General features: G+C 39.6%; 1 protein-coding gene across 4 annotated transcripts in view; it reads left to right on the top strand.

The window, feature by feature from the left end:
- The window catches only part of LOC105921411 (neurabin-1), a 39,831-nt gene extending 24,262 nt beyond the window's left edge, over nucleotides 1-15,569 (top strand). The window contains exons 5-19 of one of the 4 annotated variants that reach the window (XM_036139300.1): nucleotides 285-414; nucleotides 1,014-1,175; nucleotides 1,281-1,334; nucleotides 2,563-2,792; nucleotides 2,966-3,062; nucleotides 3,159-3,285; nucleotides 5,910-6,061; nucleotides 6,374-6,671; nucleotides 6,756-6,810; nucleotides 6,893-6,967; nucleotides 8,400-8,595; nucleotides 9,873-9,917; nucleotides 11,866-11,982; nucleotides 13,666-13,854; nucleotides 14,127-15,569. In XM_036139300.1, the coding sequence (XP_035995193.1) occupies nucleotides 285-414; nucleotides 1,014-1,175; nucleotides 1,281-1,334; nucleotides 2,563-2,792; nucleotides 2,966-3,062; nucleotides 3,159-3,285; nucleotides 5,910-6,061; nucleotides 6,374-6,671; nucleotides 6,756-6,810; nucleotides 6,893-6,967; nucleotides 8,400-8,595; nucleotides 9,873-9,917; nucleotides 11,866-11,982; nucleotides 13,666-13,854; nucleotides 14,127-14,285 (2,086 nt within the window). In that variant the 3' untranslated portion in view covers nucleotides 14,286-15,569. The remainder of the gene's footprint in view (nucleotides 1-284; nucleotides 415-1,013; nucleotides 1,176-1,280; nucleotides 1,335-2,562; nucleotides 2,793-2,965; nucleotides 3,063-3,158; nucleotides 3,286-5,909; nucleotides 6,062-6,373; nucleotides 6,672-6,755; nucleotides 6,811-6,892; nucleotides 6,968-8,399; nucleotides 8,596-9,872; nucleotides 9,918-11,865; nucleotides 11,983-13,665; nucleotides 13,855-14,126) is intronic. The other 3 variants (XM_036139299.1, XM_036139301.1, XM_036139302.1) reach the window with 3 other exon arrangements.
- The last annotated feature ends 1,392 nt before the right edge of the window (nucleotides 15,570-16,961 follow it).

Below are 16,961 nucleotides of genomic sequence, written 5' to 3'. Positions count from 1 at the left end.
GTGCTGCTGTTTTCTCACTATAATTAAATAAGCTAGTTGAGAAAAAATGTTCAGAGAGGAGAGACAAGGTTTATTTGTTCTAAGTCCAAGATCCTGTTGAATGTGCTACGATAAAGATTCATAGGCAAATTTAACGGCCACACATTAGAAAGTCTGTTCAAAAACACATTTCTAGTTTGCATATTGCACTATGAGACACAAACGGCAATGCAGTGTGAGTATTCAAAACATCATGTATAATGCTACATTGTACAGTATGCTTCCCTGTTAAAAAAAAAAAACAGGTTTCTGATTGGTCGAGAGAAGCCAGGAACTCAGAGCGAGGTGGCCCGACTCATAAGCGAGACGCTGGAGCAGGAGAGGAACCAGCAGCAGCAGAACCTGGACGATCCCTACGATCACTCCACAGAGGAGGTAAGTCGTCAACAGAGCGGCCCTCGGACCGGTCAGGCATTGCTTTCCCCAACGCTGTGTAAAAAAAAAAAAAATGTTTACACGAGTAAATCCTGTAATTATGATAATGCAGTAATTGCGTTTGCGCAGTTCAGCCACTTTGCTGCTCCCAGACCAATCCCTCTTGGATCATCCAGGAAATTAGCAGCTGCCTCTGAGTAATCCATGTGTCACAATTCTGCTGCTGGAAACGTTCACTCAGCTGCCATCTGTCCGTCAGACTGGCTGAAATGTTTGTTTTCTGAACTACAAGCCACCGCAGGAGTCGAATTTTGCAACGTTGAGACTACGCAAAGATTAAATATGCTTTATTAGAGCAGACAAATGTACAAGTGTGGTCATAGTCTTTATCTATTGAGTGTGTTGCTCATAGTTGCCTTCATTGCCATGAACCTGCTAAAGTGACTCCTGTGGACCAACCCGATGTTGTTTGCATTAGACACACTGGTCAAGATGTTTCCTCTAGGCAAGGGGTAAACATTGGAGTGTTGGTGAATGAATGTTCAACCTGAATGAGACCATTAAGGTGTGTTTGAGCTCACAGTAAGCGATGTCTTTAGGAGGAGAGGTATGAGGACGACGACGACATACTAGAAGAGAGAATTCTGGGGTCCAATTTCTCGCCTGGGAGAAATGTGGAGGTGTTTGAGCTGCCCGATTCTGAGGCCTTGTTCCTGCCAAAGGACATGAACAGCTCTCAGATGGCCTTCAAGTTCAAAGAGGTACAGCTAATCCCTTCTCTCTTCTTAAATATATATGCTTCTGCTTATTTATAAATGATCTGTTTTGTCAAATGTGAGATCTCTAATTTTCATGATTTCCCATAGCTGCAACTGAAGCACAGCATTGCTGTGGCTGAAATAAATCAGCTGAAGGAACAGGTAGGATGAGAACATTTTAAGGGTTATATTTTGTTTTTAAAGGAAGTACATTCTCAAATACAGCTACCCGCAAAAGTATCTGAATCTTAACTTCAATAATATTTTATTGGGATTTTATCTGCTAGACCAACACAAAGAGGGACATAGTTGTGAAGCTGAAGGACTCCATGATTTCAAACATCTTTATGAATGCAAATCCCAAAGGTGTGGCATGCCTAACCCACCTAAGTCAATACTTTGTAGGAACCCATTTAGCTGCGATTATAGCTGCAACTTTGATGCTCTACCAGCTTTTACACATCAAGAGATGGCAATGTGTATCAATTCTGCATAGCAAAATAGTTTAATATCATTTGGATTCTATGACGAGCGTCTGTGAACTGATGTTTAAGTCTGGCTACAGAGTTTCAGTTGTGATGTTGGACTTTGGCTGGGCTATCATAGCACGGACATTTCAGACGGTAAACTCTTCCCTGATCTCAAATCTTTAACATACAGGTTTTCTCTGGGCTCACGCTTCCCTTTCTCTCTGAAGTAAAGCCCCCCACAGCATGATGCTGGCACCATCGTGTCTCATTGTGAGGACGGTGTGTTCAGGGGGATTTGTGGTATTTACTTCACAAATGGTCTATTGCATCTTCCTATTGCTTTTTGCAGCAATTGCTTTCTTGTCACTTTTGCATAAAGTACAGATTTGTGAAGTTCACCGCTAATAGTTGACCTGTGTGCTGATTTTATTTGTTTTTTTCATCTTCACCTGAGTCATTAATCTCTGCAGCTCCTCCAGAGTTACCATGAACCTCTCGGCTTCTTCTCTGATTCTTCCTATCCTTACCTGTGTGGGTTAGTAGGGTCGCCATGTCATGCTAGGTGTGCAGACATCCTTTACTGATGATATTTCATGCATTTGTCTTATACTTTATTACTGTGCTCTGCTTTGTGTCAGTCTATCACATAAAATCCCAATAAAATACGTTCAAGCTTTTTGGTTGTAATGTGACAAAATGTGTACAGGTTCAAGTGGTGTGAATGCTTTTGCAAGGAGCTGTATGTAGTGGCTCCGGTCCGTATTATGCTGTGTAGATGGGACGGTTTTTATTATTTCTTACCCTACGTTACTGTTTTATATCGCACGTAACGTACGGCCTGCTTCAAAACTAGGAGTCTGCCAATAACAGCGAATGAATTTCTGTAAATCTGTTGTGTAAGGGTTGTGTTCTCTTTGCAGCTAAGGAAATCAGAGGAGGACAAATCTCTGTGGGAAGACAGGCAATCGGCAATGGAGCAAAAAATCGAGGAGAGCAACGACAAAATCCTAAAGCTGGAGAATTACTGGCTGGAAGCCCAGGCTGTGTGCAAGAGTGTGAACGAACAATTAGCCGAGAATCAGGCTCAGTATGAGGCCCTGGACAAGAAGTACAACAAGGCCAAGAAGCTGATCAAGGACTACCAGCAAAAGTGAGTTTAGTTTCTTTCTCCAGCTGACATCTGATGTTAGATTTGTTTATTCTGTGTGCTTTTTTTTTTTTTTAACAAAAACAGACATTGTTGGATTGTTGTGGGTTTTACAATCAGGCAAAAGTCTGCATGTTTATCAAACAAATGGCACTTTTTTTTCATATCCCCAACAGAGAGATAGATTTTGTGAAGAAAGAGGAGGAACTGAAAAGGATGCTAGACGAAAAAGACAAGCAGTACAAGGAGCAGCTGGAGAGTTTGCAGAACAGGGTAAGACTCCTGGTCAGACAATGAATCCTCATGTCCCCGTTAACCGTCTGCTGTCACCGAAGTAAACACGACCATGACTTTTGCTTTCGTCCACAGATTGCTGCCCTGGAGTCCAGAGGCGCTTCAGTCGTGGAGGATCAGACTGGTCTGGACTCTGCTGCTGAAGAGAGACTCAGCAGCCAAGACTCAGTCAATAACTCACAATCTGTTGATTCACTGTTAGGTACAGTGGCACGCTGAGATTAAACCTAGAAACTGGCTTCACGGCGCTTCCACTTATTTTCATAGCAGGACTTTTTCTTTTTCTTGAAGGCATCCACCACAGAGCAGTAAATTTCATGGCTGCATGACCATGAATGCCACGATGTCCATATTCAAAGCTCCAGGGTTTAATCTGCAATAAACCCAGGGAAATGGTCCGGTCAGTCTGTGGCCGGTTCTAAAGCTGACCTTTCCTACCATGTACCCAAACCTTGGTAACTCGGTATAAAAGGAGAATCAATTTTGAAAACAAAAATCAGTTTATTCAGGGTTTTATTAGTAGATTTCATGTGACAAAGATATAAATCTTTGCTGGCTTTACAGCAGGTAGACGCTTCTTTGAATCACTGACCAGCATGAAATCAGAGGTTGGAAGACCTCCTTGTCATCAGCCTAATCTTTAGAGTCCACAGATTCAAGTCGGGCCTCTGGCTGACCCTCTGCAATATATAGATATTACTTCCAGCCGCCTGAAAGACGTTGATGAAATTAAAATGTTACTTTTAAACCAAAGTGCCATGAATAATTTTGGGGCCGAACTGTAGGTTGGCGGTGTCAGGCTTTGGCGTCTGGCATGTGAGCATCTGGCATCGCAGTCGTCTGTGACTTGGGCAATTCCCAGTGTAAACAAATGCATGTAAATTGCTTTTTTCCTCCCAGCTAAGGTTAAAAGGCATCACAGGTTTCAGCGTTGACTTTACAGAGACGGGTTAACTGTTCTGACGAATGCCGGCCCTAAAGCAGATGGGTGCCGTATGTAAACTAAAGATTTAATCATTTACCTGCAGTGAGTTTTCATTATGGCACTTTTGACATGGGGCTTAGAACAATTATGGTTTTGAGGGATTTTGAGCAGCTTGTGTAAAATTGAATTTAAGTGGGATTGTTGTCTTCATGTGAAGTACGGCAGAGATGTTTGACGCGTGACTTGAGCTCAGAGCTTGTTGTTCAGGAGGGATTTAAACCAAGACGTGGTTAACTCTAGTTAATAGCTGTGATGTTTAGGTTGTGCACTTAGAAAACTGTGTTATATTCATTTTTGTGGTAAACGTATATCTGGTTCTAACTAAAGGTAGGAATTTCAGACATTACTGTTTTACCACACGTTTTCCATTCCTGGTTGGGTATTTCCAGTGGACTCCTGAAAAGGAGATCTTAACCTTTATTTTTATTTTTTTTTGGTTATCTCTTAATCATTAATCTCTGTCATATTCAGCTTTATTAAACTCAGCCGCTGCAGCACTGTTCATTAGCTACTGTGGTTAAGAGAGTTTCTGTAATAAATGTGGCTCCAGTTTTCAAAGTTTAATCTGTTTCAGACTTTAAAATTAGCACTTTTGTTGTATATATGGCTATGTTTAGACAACTCACTACCTTTTTTGGTCATTTATTTACTTATGAAAACGTATCAATCACACCTGCCCTACTGAGAGGCCTGTTCTCTTGTCTATTCTATTTGCAAAGTAGCCAAGAGAAACGGGCCTCTGTCACGTTATATTTATACACAATTGAAACAGGAAATTGTGGATTACAAATTAAGTCTCAAGAAACTCTAATCATCCTAAAAATGTAAAGTGTAGATTTCCTTTAATTTTATACACATTCTTTTGTGTGCTAAAAAGTGTTGCAATAGAGATTTTGTTAACTATAAATATTAATATTAAGATATTTTTACCTTTTTTCTTTTTTACCATTTACAAAATGTTGGATCTTTCTAAAATCTACTTTCTATTAAAGATTAGTTCATTTAGTTGTTTTTTTTCCAAATCTTTAACAGGGTTGTGAGTGAATATATTTTCAGTTGTATAACAAATATATCCTCCCTTGAAAGTCTAGTGCTTTTAATCAGAGCAACAAATGTCAACATAGCCTTTTTCAAATGCCTTTGGTTTATTTTGGACATTTTTGTTTGCAAATAGATGTAAAATAATTCCATAAAAATCTTTATTCCCTTAAGAAAAAAATAAACAGAAGAGGAGCGAATGAGTTGAAAATGCTCACAAAGCAGGAAAAGTTACAGTGGCACTTTCAAGTTCCAAGAACTGGCACAAGAAGTATTGAGAAATTGAAAAAGAGCCACAGGATCTCAGAGACAGAAACCAAAATATTCCAGAAGCTCTGGAAAGAAAACTAGCAATAGGTGCCACTCCAGAACTCCTGCTATAGACACTGATGCCTTGGTCAGGAACGCTGCAGAGTGAATGCAAAGCAAAGTGGCAGACAGAGAAACTATCTTCAGAGGAGACTCCTTCAAGCCAGAAGGGATTATGTTAAAGATCAAAAACCTGCAGAATACAAATTATAGCAAAATTCAAGTTTATATTTTTAGTAATGGTGTTTTTGAATTGAACTGAATGAGACGAAACGAGAACTCTTTGGCAGAAGAAAGACGTCACAAATCAAATTATCATCTAAAACCTTTTTTCTTTTTTTTTTTTTTGGTATTTACTCTGGTTATCTTTGTCCCATATTAAAATGTCTTTCATCTGAGATATTTCTTAGTAAAAAATATTTGAAAAACCTAGAAGTCTGTAAAGGATCACAGCGCCGTATAACCGCACTGTGTGTGTGTGTTTCCTGTTGTAGAGCAAGACTGGACTGAGCTGGTCCCTGAAACTGCGCGCTTGGACACCAGCGCTCAGAGAGCAAAATGCCGGCTGGCTCAGATGAGCAAGCGACAGGCTCCGTCTCGAAACAAACTAAAGGAATGCCTCGCTGGCCCCTCTCATCATTCTCAGGTCTGAAGCTCTCTTTAATTATTCTAGGTTTTTTCCCAGCTCAAACAAAAAAAAAAAATGCCTTCTACCTCCTCAGTGTATGAGCAGCACACCTCCAATGAAGGTGGGATTTTGTGAATTTGGGTCTCCTAATCCTCTAAATATACCAGCAGGCTGTGCAACACAGTAGAACCCATTCTTAATTTAGTCTGAAGACAATAGAGCGATATTATCATAGAGACACAGCTAACCAGAGCTCTCTGCTACATAAACAGCTTTTTACTCCCCCCTTCCTTGTATTGTCCTTGTAAGTAATTAGCCCGGTCCCTACAGGAAGCTGAAGAGGAGGACGAGCAGGAGGAGCAGGAGTCTGCCGTGAGCCTGACCCTCCCCGTCAGCGCCAGCTATCCTGGAAACGGACAGAAAGACGACCCGGTCGAGGCCAGAGACGCTTCCAGGAGCAAAGCGGAGCTCTCCAGCAGCCCGTCTCTGTCGCCGTCACTGGGGGACAGCGTTGAAAGCAGTCCTTCGCTGTCTTCTCCTAAACACGCTTCCTCGCCACACTCTCCCTCCGGTTTCATGCGCAGCGTTAAGAAGAGAGAATCCAAAGGCAAAGGGAAGGAGCTCAAAGGTACGCAAGAAGCAAAGTTAATGTCTGCAGTAGCAGAGGCTTTTTCCTTCTCGCTAAAGGCTGTTGCTCCCTGCTTTGTTACAGAGGAGCTCGCCGAGCCCACAGCAGCAAAACCTAAGAGACGATTTCCAGATTTTGGGTAAGTACTTTACTCATTCACCAATCAGTTGTAGCCAAGATCTCAGCTTTTTGTTTAGGGTTAATATCTTTGATCAAAACAGAGGCCTTCGGAAGTCGGGCGGCAAAGGGAAGAAAGACAAAGAAAAAGAGGCGCTGAGAGCTTCTTTGGACAGCAGGTACTTCTCTGCCAATATTAAACATTAATATCACAAGGTTATATAATTTATACCCGACGTCCTGATTCAATCAGGCACATCACAATTAATTAAAATATCGTCAAAAGGTTCATTTCTTTCAGCAATTCAGTTCCAATAGTGAAACTTGTATTATTTAGAATTGGTAAACGGTGACATAGTGCAAGAGTTTATTTCTGTTCTTTTACAAGATCCTTGCTTAGTTAATAAAAACGCTAAATTTAGTTCATCACCAAAAAACAATATTAAATAGGCGCGATAAAAGGTATTTTAAGAAGGAATGCTATTGGGGTGACATGGGGCTCAGGAGCTATGAGTTTGTCCTGTAACTGGTGGGTTGCTGGTTCAAAGCCCTCGCTCCAGCTTTCTCAGTTGTGTGAAGATACTGGGCCCATCGGTGCTGATTGTATGGCGGCCTTGCTTCAGTCAGTCTGCTCCAGGGCAGCTGTGGCTACAATGTTGCTCACCAGTGTCAGTATATGAATAAATGACTGAATAAATGTAGCGTAAAGTGCAACAGGGTGTACATAGCCTTGAGTCTGAGCAGAGCCGCGGCGTTAAAGCATCAATTCATGCAATAGGAGCCCCAACCAGGCATTGCATGGTGCAAATTTCAGCAGAAAAATAAAACTTTCATTGGTCTTGTATAATATTGACATTTTCTGAAAAACTGAATTTTGATATTTTGTTAGTTTTAAGCTAAACGTCTCTAAATGAACAGAAAAACACATGACATATGTAATAGGGGTGTGCAAAATAATCGTCATGACGATGCATCGCGATTCTAATTTTCACAATCTACTCCATCGATTCTTGATGCCAAGTATCGATTATTAATTTAAAAAAATTAATAAATAACATTGCATGAATGGTTGGCGAATATCAGCCAAAAACAAGTGGAATACAACTTCACTGGTTTAAAGGACCACTGAGGCCAAGTAAACGACACTGATTATCCTTATTTTGTTATTTTAAGTTTTATAAATCCTAAGCACTTTTTGTCAGTGTGTCCACTCCAGTAACGGTAATATTTGTTTTATGGCAATACCTCCAAAAGTAGTTTCAATAAATACAGCTATGTATGAATTCAGTTGCTTTCAGTTATGTATCAATTGAAGACACTATCCAGATCATACACAGCCAGTGTTCAGTGAAAATATAGCAATGCATCGCGATACATCACAATAATTGAAGTATCGTGATGCATCGTGATAGAGTCGGATCGTGGCTTCTTTGGCAATACCCACCCCTAATATGTAACTGTGTACGTAAAGAACCTATGCCATACGAGTTTCACTTATTGAATTGACTTCCTGAAACGTTCAGTCCTAACTTTGCTACCCACATGAAAATCTGGCATCATTCTTGATGGCAGATTATCAAAACTGCATCTCACTACTAATGTGATGTCCAGGGGGTCTGCGGAGCTGCTAGAGGAATCTGGAGGGAACCTGTCTCCTGCAGAGTCCATGACCTCTGTCCCCACCTGTATGCCGTTCTCCTGGTTCGGAGACAAAGACAGGGACAGAGAGCCGTCCTCCTCCAGCAGCAGCCTGCCGTACACTGCAAATGAAACCAGCAGCGAGCAAAGCCAGGATCGCAAAAATAAAGTAGGCATCTTTTTTGTGAATTTACTTAAAATTAATTGTAGGCTCCACAATAGTTTTAGATTTTTGATCTTTATCCTGAAGATTAGTCCTCTTCCTGTCCTTTAGTGCCCATTTATTGTGTGTAAAACTATCCCAACTCATAATGTCAGGATTACTTCCTGTTTCCTGGCACTCCAAACAGTCCTCACCTCCCGAGGCACAATGTTTGGACCTGTAAGAGGAAATAAGGAAGCTTTTGGTAACGCTGCTCTGATTGGTGCTTTTTCCTCACATGGTACCGTGCAGCTCCTCATCAGTGGTCAGGCGTGACCTGTTTATATGTGTATTAAGGGATCCACGATAAGTTGTAACAATAGACTTTATTTGATAAATATCTATTTAAAATGTAAAAATAAGTCTAGTTTATTTAAATAAAACATTGTCCAACAGATGTTGCCATGTTGTTTATGTTACAACACATTCTGGGTAAATTAGGCGCTTAAATAATCGGCACATTTGGTTTTAGCCTGCGAGGGTAACGCCCACCTTTTTGCTCCTTCATCAGTTTTGTTTGGTAAAAATGACTCAAAGTCTCCTGGAGAAAAGTGTTGGGAGCACAAATGTGGCTCCTTCAGAAGTTGTCTTATTCGACTTTTTCCCTATTGCGCTTTTTTTTTCTTTTTTTTTTTCATGAGGGAAGCGATGAAGACAAACCTTGATGTTTCTGTTTTTTGTTTTGAAATTACAGCCAACAGCGACACCGTGTGGCATTATCTAAATTTACACCAGTGAAACTTAATGCAATAAAAAAAATAACTTTGATAACTCTGTAGGTTCCAGTCCAGTAGGACCTAATCGTGTCGTTAACCCAGTATGCAGGTGAGAAAGTGGTGGCCTCCATGGGTGAAAAATATAACCAGTAATATACAATTTATGAAGTAAATATCAGGTTTTACGTATCACAAACCGCAATTTTTAAGTTAATAGGAAAATTATAACATGTGTAGGCCAACATGTTCAACTAATTGTGGATCCCTTTAATAAATGTTTCAGCTTTTATTATTGGAGAAAAAGTCCTGACAGCATCAATCTGTCTGTATTAGAAGTTTTACAGTATTAGTTTGCAGCCTGACTGCCGCAGGCCTTGGTGTGCTGCTGTTCCCATGATTCCCTCGTAATGAGCTGAAGCTGTAACCGTACAAAACTGAGCAACGCCTTTGATTCTGTGGCTGTTTTTTTTTTTTTTTTTTTTTGCTGCTTCCTGACGAGTCTCTGTTGACCATGTTTTCTTCAAACAGACAAATCTCTCCTGGTCCTCTTTATTCAGTCGCTCTTTAGATTTGGTACAGTATCCACATTTTTGTTTATTCCTTTGACTCTAAATCACGCAGTAGTGTATTACTAACAAAGTCAGCCTTGGATATTTTAACATTAAACATCCCTTAAATAATTCCCTACTTGCTTTGTAGTGGGTATGTGGTAAAGTTTTAAAATCTAACCAGACCCATATTTTCCCCCCTTTAATTTATTTTAAGAAAGACTTCAGATTTATTGGGAAAACAAACAACTCGAGTAATTTTACAGACTTGAGAGGGCAATTGGAAAAAGCTCTTAGATTTTTATGTCTAAATAATTATAACACGTTTGCCTTCTGACTAACTTGGTGTGTCGACAGTTTTTATGCTTTTTTTTTTTTATGGAGTCACTTTGCACAAAACCCTGTTTGGCTGTTATTCCCATTCCTCTAATTTATTTCCATCCCCCTTGCTGCCTTAGAAGAAGACTTGCTGTACCTTGCAAATGTATTCACACCACTTTTTATAAATACATTTTATTTCAGGCAACACAAAGTAGTGCATGTTATACAGTGGAAGGATACATTGTTTTGCAGATAAATATGAGAAGTGTGGCACCAGCAGCTACATTTGACTCCCTGCACACTGTTGCCCTTAAATAAATCCATCGCAGCTAATTGCCCCAAGAAGACGCCTCATTAGTCCATAGAGTCCGCCTGTTTGTAATTTAGTCTCACTATAGAAACAGCTGCTCTGGAAAAATGACAATTTGATGACAGAAAGCAACAAGAGGTCCTGTTTGCAGTTTTTACAGACATGTGAAAAAAGACCAGTCAGAGTTGACGTGATGATAGATGGAGCTAAATACAGGACTATCCTGGGCTGGATGTTCACCGTCAAGCAGCCAATAGACTCTGGTTTAGCTCAATGCATCTTCATATACTAGAAGGTCCCAGTCAAAGTCCAGCCCTAAATCTATTGAGCCTCCATGGCAAGACTTAATACAGATTCTGTTCCTCAAATCTGTCTCAACTTGATTAATTTAGCAAAGATCAGACTAAAGTTTTAAGTCTCTGGTTGTGCAGGACTGATGAAGAAGACCTGCAGCTCACTGCAAAAACTGATCTAAAAATAAGTAAAATGTTCTTAAAGTTAGTGTATTTCTCCTTGATTTGAGCAGGTGAATAACATTATTTGCCAATGGAATGAGTATTTTGACCCCTAATATAAGATAATTAGACATCCTTCACTTGAAATAATATGATGGAGATGAGTTGTTCCTATTTTAAGTGCAAAAATCTTATTCCATTGGCAAATCATCTTATTTACCTGCTAAAATCAAGGAGAAATACATTCATTTTAAGAACATTTTTACTTATTTTAAGTTCCGTTTTTGCAGCTGTAATGCAGCGACAGGTGGTTCTATTCAGGGGGGGATAAATGTAAATGCCCGGGACACTTTTGAGATTTCTATACGCAGAAAAATTGAAAACACGGTTTGATTTTTGCTACTTTGCAATAATGCGCAGCTCTGTGTTGGTCTGTCACAGAAAATACAAATAAAATGCGTAAGTTTGTGTTTGCAGCAGGACAAGGGGTAGAAATACTTCTGCAAGGCACTATGTAACAAGTCAATACTTCTAAACATTTCTGAAACTGTTGAATTACCGTCAGGGGAAAACATTACCTCATACCTGGATTTAGTTTTTCTTTTTTTTTCTTTTGGCAGGCAGTAGTTAGAAGTAGCCTTCTAGTAGCTCAGAGGGTCCTCGTGTAGTTTTGGTGGTGGATTGTCTGTGGCTTGTGATTGTGCACCGTAGATCCTGATTTTTCTGCCTGTCACACGTCTTAAGGCCACATAATCGCTACATAATCAGCATTAACCGCCACCACCGTAATCCTTCGTCTCACCATGTTTTAGTCCCCCATAAAAAAAAACGGCCCTGTCTGGTGATGCTGCTTCAGTAAATGCGTTCCTTCTTTCCCATTGTTCCAGAGTTTTTCAGTCATAGACGATTCTAGCCCTGCCAGTCCCAGTACAGACATCTCTGGGTTAGTCGCTGAACCCGATCTGTCTGGGCGCTCGCACACTTTAATCTTCTCTTCCAGCGAGGTGAGTGCTCTCCTTGTTGTCACAAAAGCTGTGTGGGGGACGCCTTGATGCAACTGAAAGGGGACTTTCTCAAGCATGCCCGTTGAGCCTCGGCCCCCTTTTAACGGCACAGATTAAGCCATGAATGGAGCGAGACAATATGAGTGCTGCATGTGTGTGTGTGTGTGTGTGTGTGTTAACGCTGGTTTGTCGTGCCGGCTCGGCTTTTTCTAAAGCTAGCTCTGATTTTGATGGTGCGTACATACTTGTGCTTTAGTGTAGCTGTGTTCTTTGTTTTGCCTGTTTGCTTGATGATGTTTCACCTTTTTATTCTCATCTAGTTTGTCTCTGCAGCTCAGTGAGAAAACGTCAACATGCACTTGCAGAGTTCTGGGGTGGTTTTCTAAAAATGCACGCTGGTTCTTTCTGCATACTAGCTTAGGGAATGATTGCCGGCTTTGATATGTTGTAGTTTACTTTTTTAATAGATTGATAAATTTGCTTTGCTGCATTTGTGTACCATTAATAGAAAGGTAAAGATTTAGATTGTGTGTTCTAAAGATAATTAAAGTCCTCTTATAACATTTGTACATTTTATCTCACCACATGGGTCCACCTTTGTGCACATTGTTAGTACTGATCTGCTCTCCTATAGAAATAGTCATAATGTGACGAGCTGCTAAACTAAGTTTTGGGGAGGGGGGTTTATAAAGTTTGGGCCAGAAGTTTACATACACTCAGTATCACCATGCAAATTGATTTGGGACTTGATGCAACGTTCAACTAACACAAACTTTAAAAACAGGAATTGGATGCACAAATATTAATTTATTGTGGATTATTTTTATTTGACTGTATGGTCATAATCATATATACTCGACACAAACCCCTCCTGTTCTGGGTTAAATTCCCTTTAAAGAGAAACCTCACCTTTTTTAAAAAACTAAGCACCAACAAACTGATTTAAGTCTGGCTGAATATTTAAGCTCTCTTTAGAAAATGTTTGAAATCCTCTGTTTTCGATTGTCCTTCCTCTTTTGCACAGTGCTCCCTCCACCATGCTTGACAGTCATGTACGAAAGCCTCACCTACAAATGTTCTTTTAGCTAGAAAGTGTCAATTAGCTGCAAATTTCAAGGTGTTAATTTAAAAAATATCTTTTTTTTTTCTTGATCAGCACCCTGTGAGAATAGTTTCCATCTTATGATGGCTTGAGCTTTGTTGACTCCTAGGTTGTTCTTGAACCGCCCAGCGAATTATTTTACAGCCAATTTAGTTTGTTTTGCTAACAAATATCCAAAAAAAAACGGGCCTAAACTTAGATTTGAGCCTGTTTGTATGATTTTAACCCTTTTGGATTAGAGAAAATCCACAATGAATTCACACTTGAGCACCCAGCTCTTGTTTTTACACCTTATTGTAGTTGTACGTTGTATAACTATTCCACCCTCTGGGTGGAAAAAAAGATCCCAAATAATGAATATTATTATCTACAATGTGTATGGAAACTTAGTGTATGGTTTACAATCTTTTACCATTTTGTATATAATGGAAATATCTGTAGCAGAATAGTGCTGATAGTCACCAGGTGCCCAATTTACAGATAAAAAAACACATCTAAAAACATTTAGAGTGAAGACGTGGATCAAAAGCAGCAGTCCTTCTATGCTTTACTGCCATCTATAATAGCAGTTTTCTGTGCAGACCTTGGACGACGAGCCAGTCCCTGTTGGAAAGGAGTATCAGTGGCAGAACCGGCCCATCTCCGAGTGGACCAATCAGCAGGTCTGTCACTGGTTAATGGGCATGAATATGGACCAGTACACACCCGAATTCACAGCAAAGGGAATCGATGGCCAGCAGCTGCTGCACTTAGACAGTGACAAACTCAAGGTAAAACAAATGTACTCTTAAAATATTCCAATTAAAATTAAGTATAATTCATTTTTCTCCTCGTATTCCAAGCAGTGCACTATCACTTTGCTCTGGTCGCATAGTTGCTGCCCCCTTGTGGTCATAGGTTGTAATTATGTTGATCACTGTTTCATATTATTTGAAAGGGTAACAGGAAATTGGCAAAACAAACACAAGTTAGACCTGTTATAAATCTATGCAGGTAACGAGGAGTTTGTCTCAGTGCTTAAATGACGTTTTCTTCCCTTAAGGCTCTTGGCGTGTCGAGTCAAAGCGACCGTTCGACTATCAAGAAGAAGCTGAAGGACATGCGGAAAGCCCAGGAGAAGCTGGAAAAACAGCGGGAGAAAAAAGAGAAGGAGGGTCGGCGCAGTGGAAGACTGCCGGTCCCGGGTGACTCCATCTGCTGATCAGACCCGCTTACTCACATTTAAGTCTTTTTTCCTCGAGTCTCATCCCCATTAAGAACTATGAAAAATCATGACCTTCTGGAGATTAACAGTGGTTAACGCTGTTCGCTTAAATGCATCAGCCAGCTGGGAACTTCCTGTGTGGAGTTTTCTACCATTTTTCTACCTGTGCAGATTTTCTTCTGGTGCTCTGGCTTTGTTTTTTCCTTCTACAATCCGGAGACATGCACAGCGAGTTAATTAGGGTCTGTAAATGTGCTTTTGATGTAAATTTAAACCCGAGTGTTTATTTGTCCCTTTGTTGGACAGTTGATCACAGGTCTTCTCCTGCTCAGACCGTGACGTGCCAGAAGCATCCTTACAGGACCAGAGGTGTTGTGGTTTATTTCTTTCCTCGTTTTCTCTCAGATGCATTTATTAACTCCAGCTTAAACCGTTTTAACTGAATGATGGGGGATGTCTAGGTTGGTAAGTGACCAAAAGAGATATCCTAACATTTTTACCACTAAAATGCTTGTAACATAATTATTGAAATCTGCTTTCAATTATGATGTAGTTCTTGCCAGTCATGCACAAACTGAAATATGAAAGTCAAATGTATGCAGCTTTAGATATATTTGTATCTTTATATAGATGTATCTATATATATAGATACATCTACATAGAGATATATCCATATATTTGTGTTGAGATGCGATGCCTGAGTCTATGTTCAGTTTTTGGCAGGAACGTTTTTTTTTTGTACAGTTCAGATAAAAGCACTATTAGTCTTTTAGGTTTCAAAGGGCAGCAAGGTTTTAAATGTATAAATACGTTTTATACATGTGCCTGTTAACTGCATTTTTAACTAAATTCCTTTTTTTTTTATAATATCTAAATATTTCTACCAAGTAGAATAGCCAGGCTATTTTTTTTTTTTTTTTGTCTGAAAGGAGAGAAATGAGCAACTTATCTAGTAGGGACCAGGTAAATGCTGCTGCTGCTGTGTGCCTGATTCAGACTGCTTGGCTTGAACGGTACCGCGATGCTCTGTAAATACTAGAAAAGGACGAGCCAGTGGCGAGGACTTGTGTGCATCGAGAGCTGTTCCACGTGTGAATGAAAGGCCGGGCAATGAATGTTCACCATGAAACCGAAGTGCTTCCTTTATTCTCAAGCCTAACCCCACATTTGTACAAAATATGAAATGTTGGACCACAGGAAAACGATGTTTTCTGAACTCTCAGAGAAACTAATCTTGGTACATCCAGCGTCAATAAACTAATAACCGCCTCTTTTACTGCATTTCTATGTCTTCATCTTTTCACATTGTATATTTAAGTTACAGCAAGGTAACATGTTGCAAACATTGTTGGTTGCCTCTAATTAAAGTGACACGTCCCCTTCTGGTGGATCTAGTTTTGAGTTAACGTGGCCATGTGATGTGTCAGAAACTCCTTAGCCACTGATGTTAAATCAAAAAATATGATCAATGCTCGCCTAATTTTAAAGCCAGAATATTTAGCCGTATTTCCACCCAGAGACGCATTTAGGCTTCTTAATTGTAGATAAATGAGTTTCATTTTGACAAGAGAGGACTCTGCTTTTCACAAATGTATTGTCTAAGTCGGACAAAGAACTTTAAGTAACTATGTGCTGCTTTGCTGCTTTTTTACAATTATGGTTTTCCATTCAGAGTTGAAAACTTCTGTGAAGTATTTAATTTTTTACTCTAACTTACCCTCACAGCAAAAAGTTTTCACATATACACATTTTTAGTACTTTTGGAGTATTATCTGCAGAAAGTGGGCTAATTGTGTTGCGGTTTTCTGCCAAACCCTCCAAGAGAGGTCAGGATTTTGCCCATAAAGCTTAAACATTATTTGACTGGTTGTGAAGGTTAAATTTACATGGTCAACAAAAATCAAAGCAGAAATATGGAAATCACCCAGAACAAGAATCGGGTCTCATAGTTCAGATTTTTCCAATGGAGCTTTAGATTGGAACGATGCAGCTTGTGGAGTTTTATTATGAAAAGGCGGGAATCACCATGACAACCAGAGACGCAGCCTAGAAAGGTTCACAATGGACAGTAAAATAAAATACTCTAAGAAAATAAATCTAAGGGGATGTGACTTATCCTTAAATTGTATAAAGTGGCTAAAACTCTTGTAGCAAATGTTTTTTTTAAACTGTAGTAACAGCATCCTGCCACTAGATGTCAGTTTTCCCACAATACATTAAAACAACCCAGAAATGTCCAAAAAGAGAAAGTGATGCAGAATGAATTTAAAACGTAACTCACCCCAGTATCAACTTTGTTTTGCAGATAAACTGTATAAGTATGGCCTAAGGGTGCTACTTTTGTTACTCTGCATTTTTATATATTTCTGTGAACTGAAATTAAATTATTAAATCAAAAGTATCATCTATACACATGCAACCGGCCCTTTTGACTTCATGATGGCAAGGTGGACTAATATAGAAATGAGTTTGATACTCCTGCTTTAGAATTAAACCGACAAGAGACTCAAAATTTACAATATCCTAATATGCCCAAAGCAGCACTAGTTAAAATGTGATTTTTCATAGGTTACATTTTAAGTTTCCTCCACAGTATTAAGTGCACCAACACCAGTGATGTGAATCGGAATATTTAGCCTTTCAAAATAAAAGCTTTTAATCTTTTATAGGTTC

The sequence above is a fragment of the Fundulus heteroclitus genome, chromosome 7 (genome assembly GCF_011125445.2).
Source record: "Fundulus heteroclitus isolate FHET01 chromosome 7, MU-UCD_Fhet_4.1, whole genome shotgun sequence".
Classification (NCBI taxonomy): Eukaryota; Metazoa; Chordata; class Actinopteri; order Cyprinodontiformes; family Fundulidae; genus Fundulus; species Fundulus heteroclitus.
Note: the sequence above shows the minus strand (reverse complement) of the source record. Positions and strands in the feature narration are given on the sequence as shown.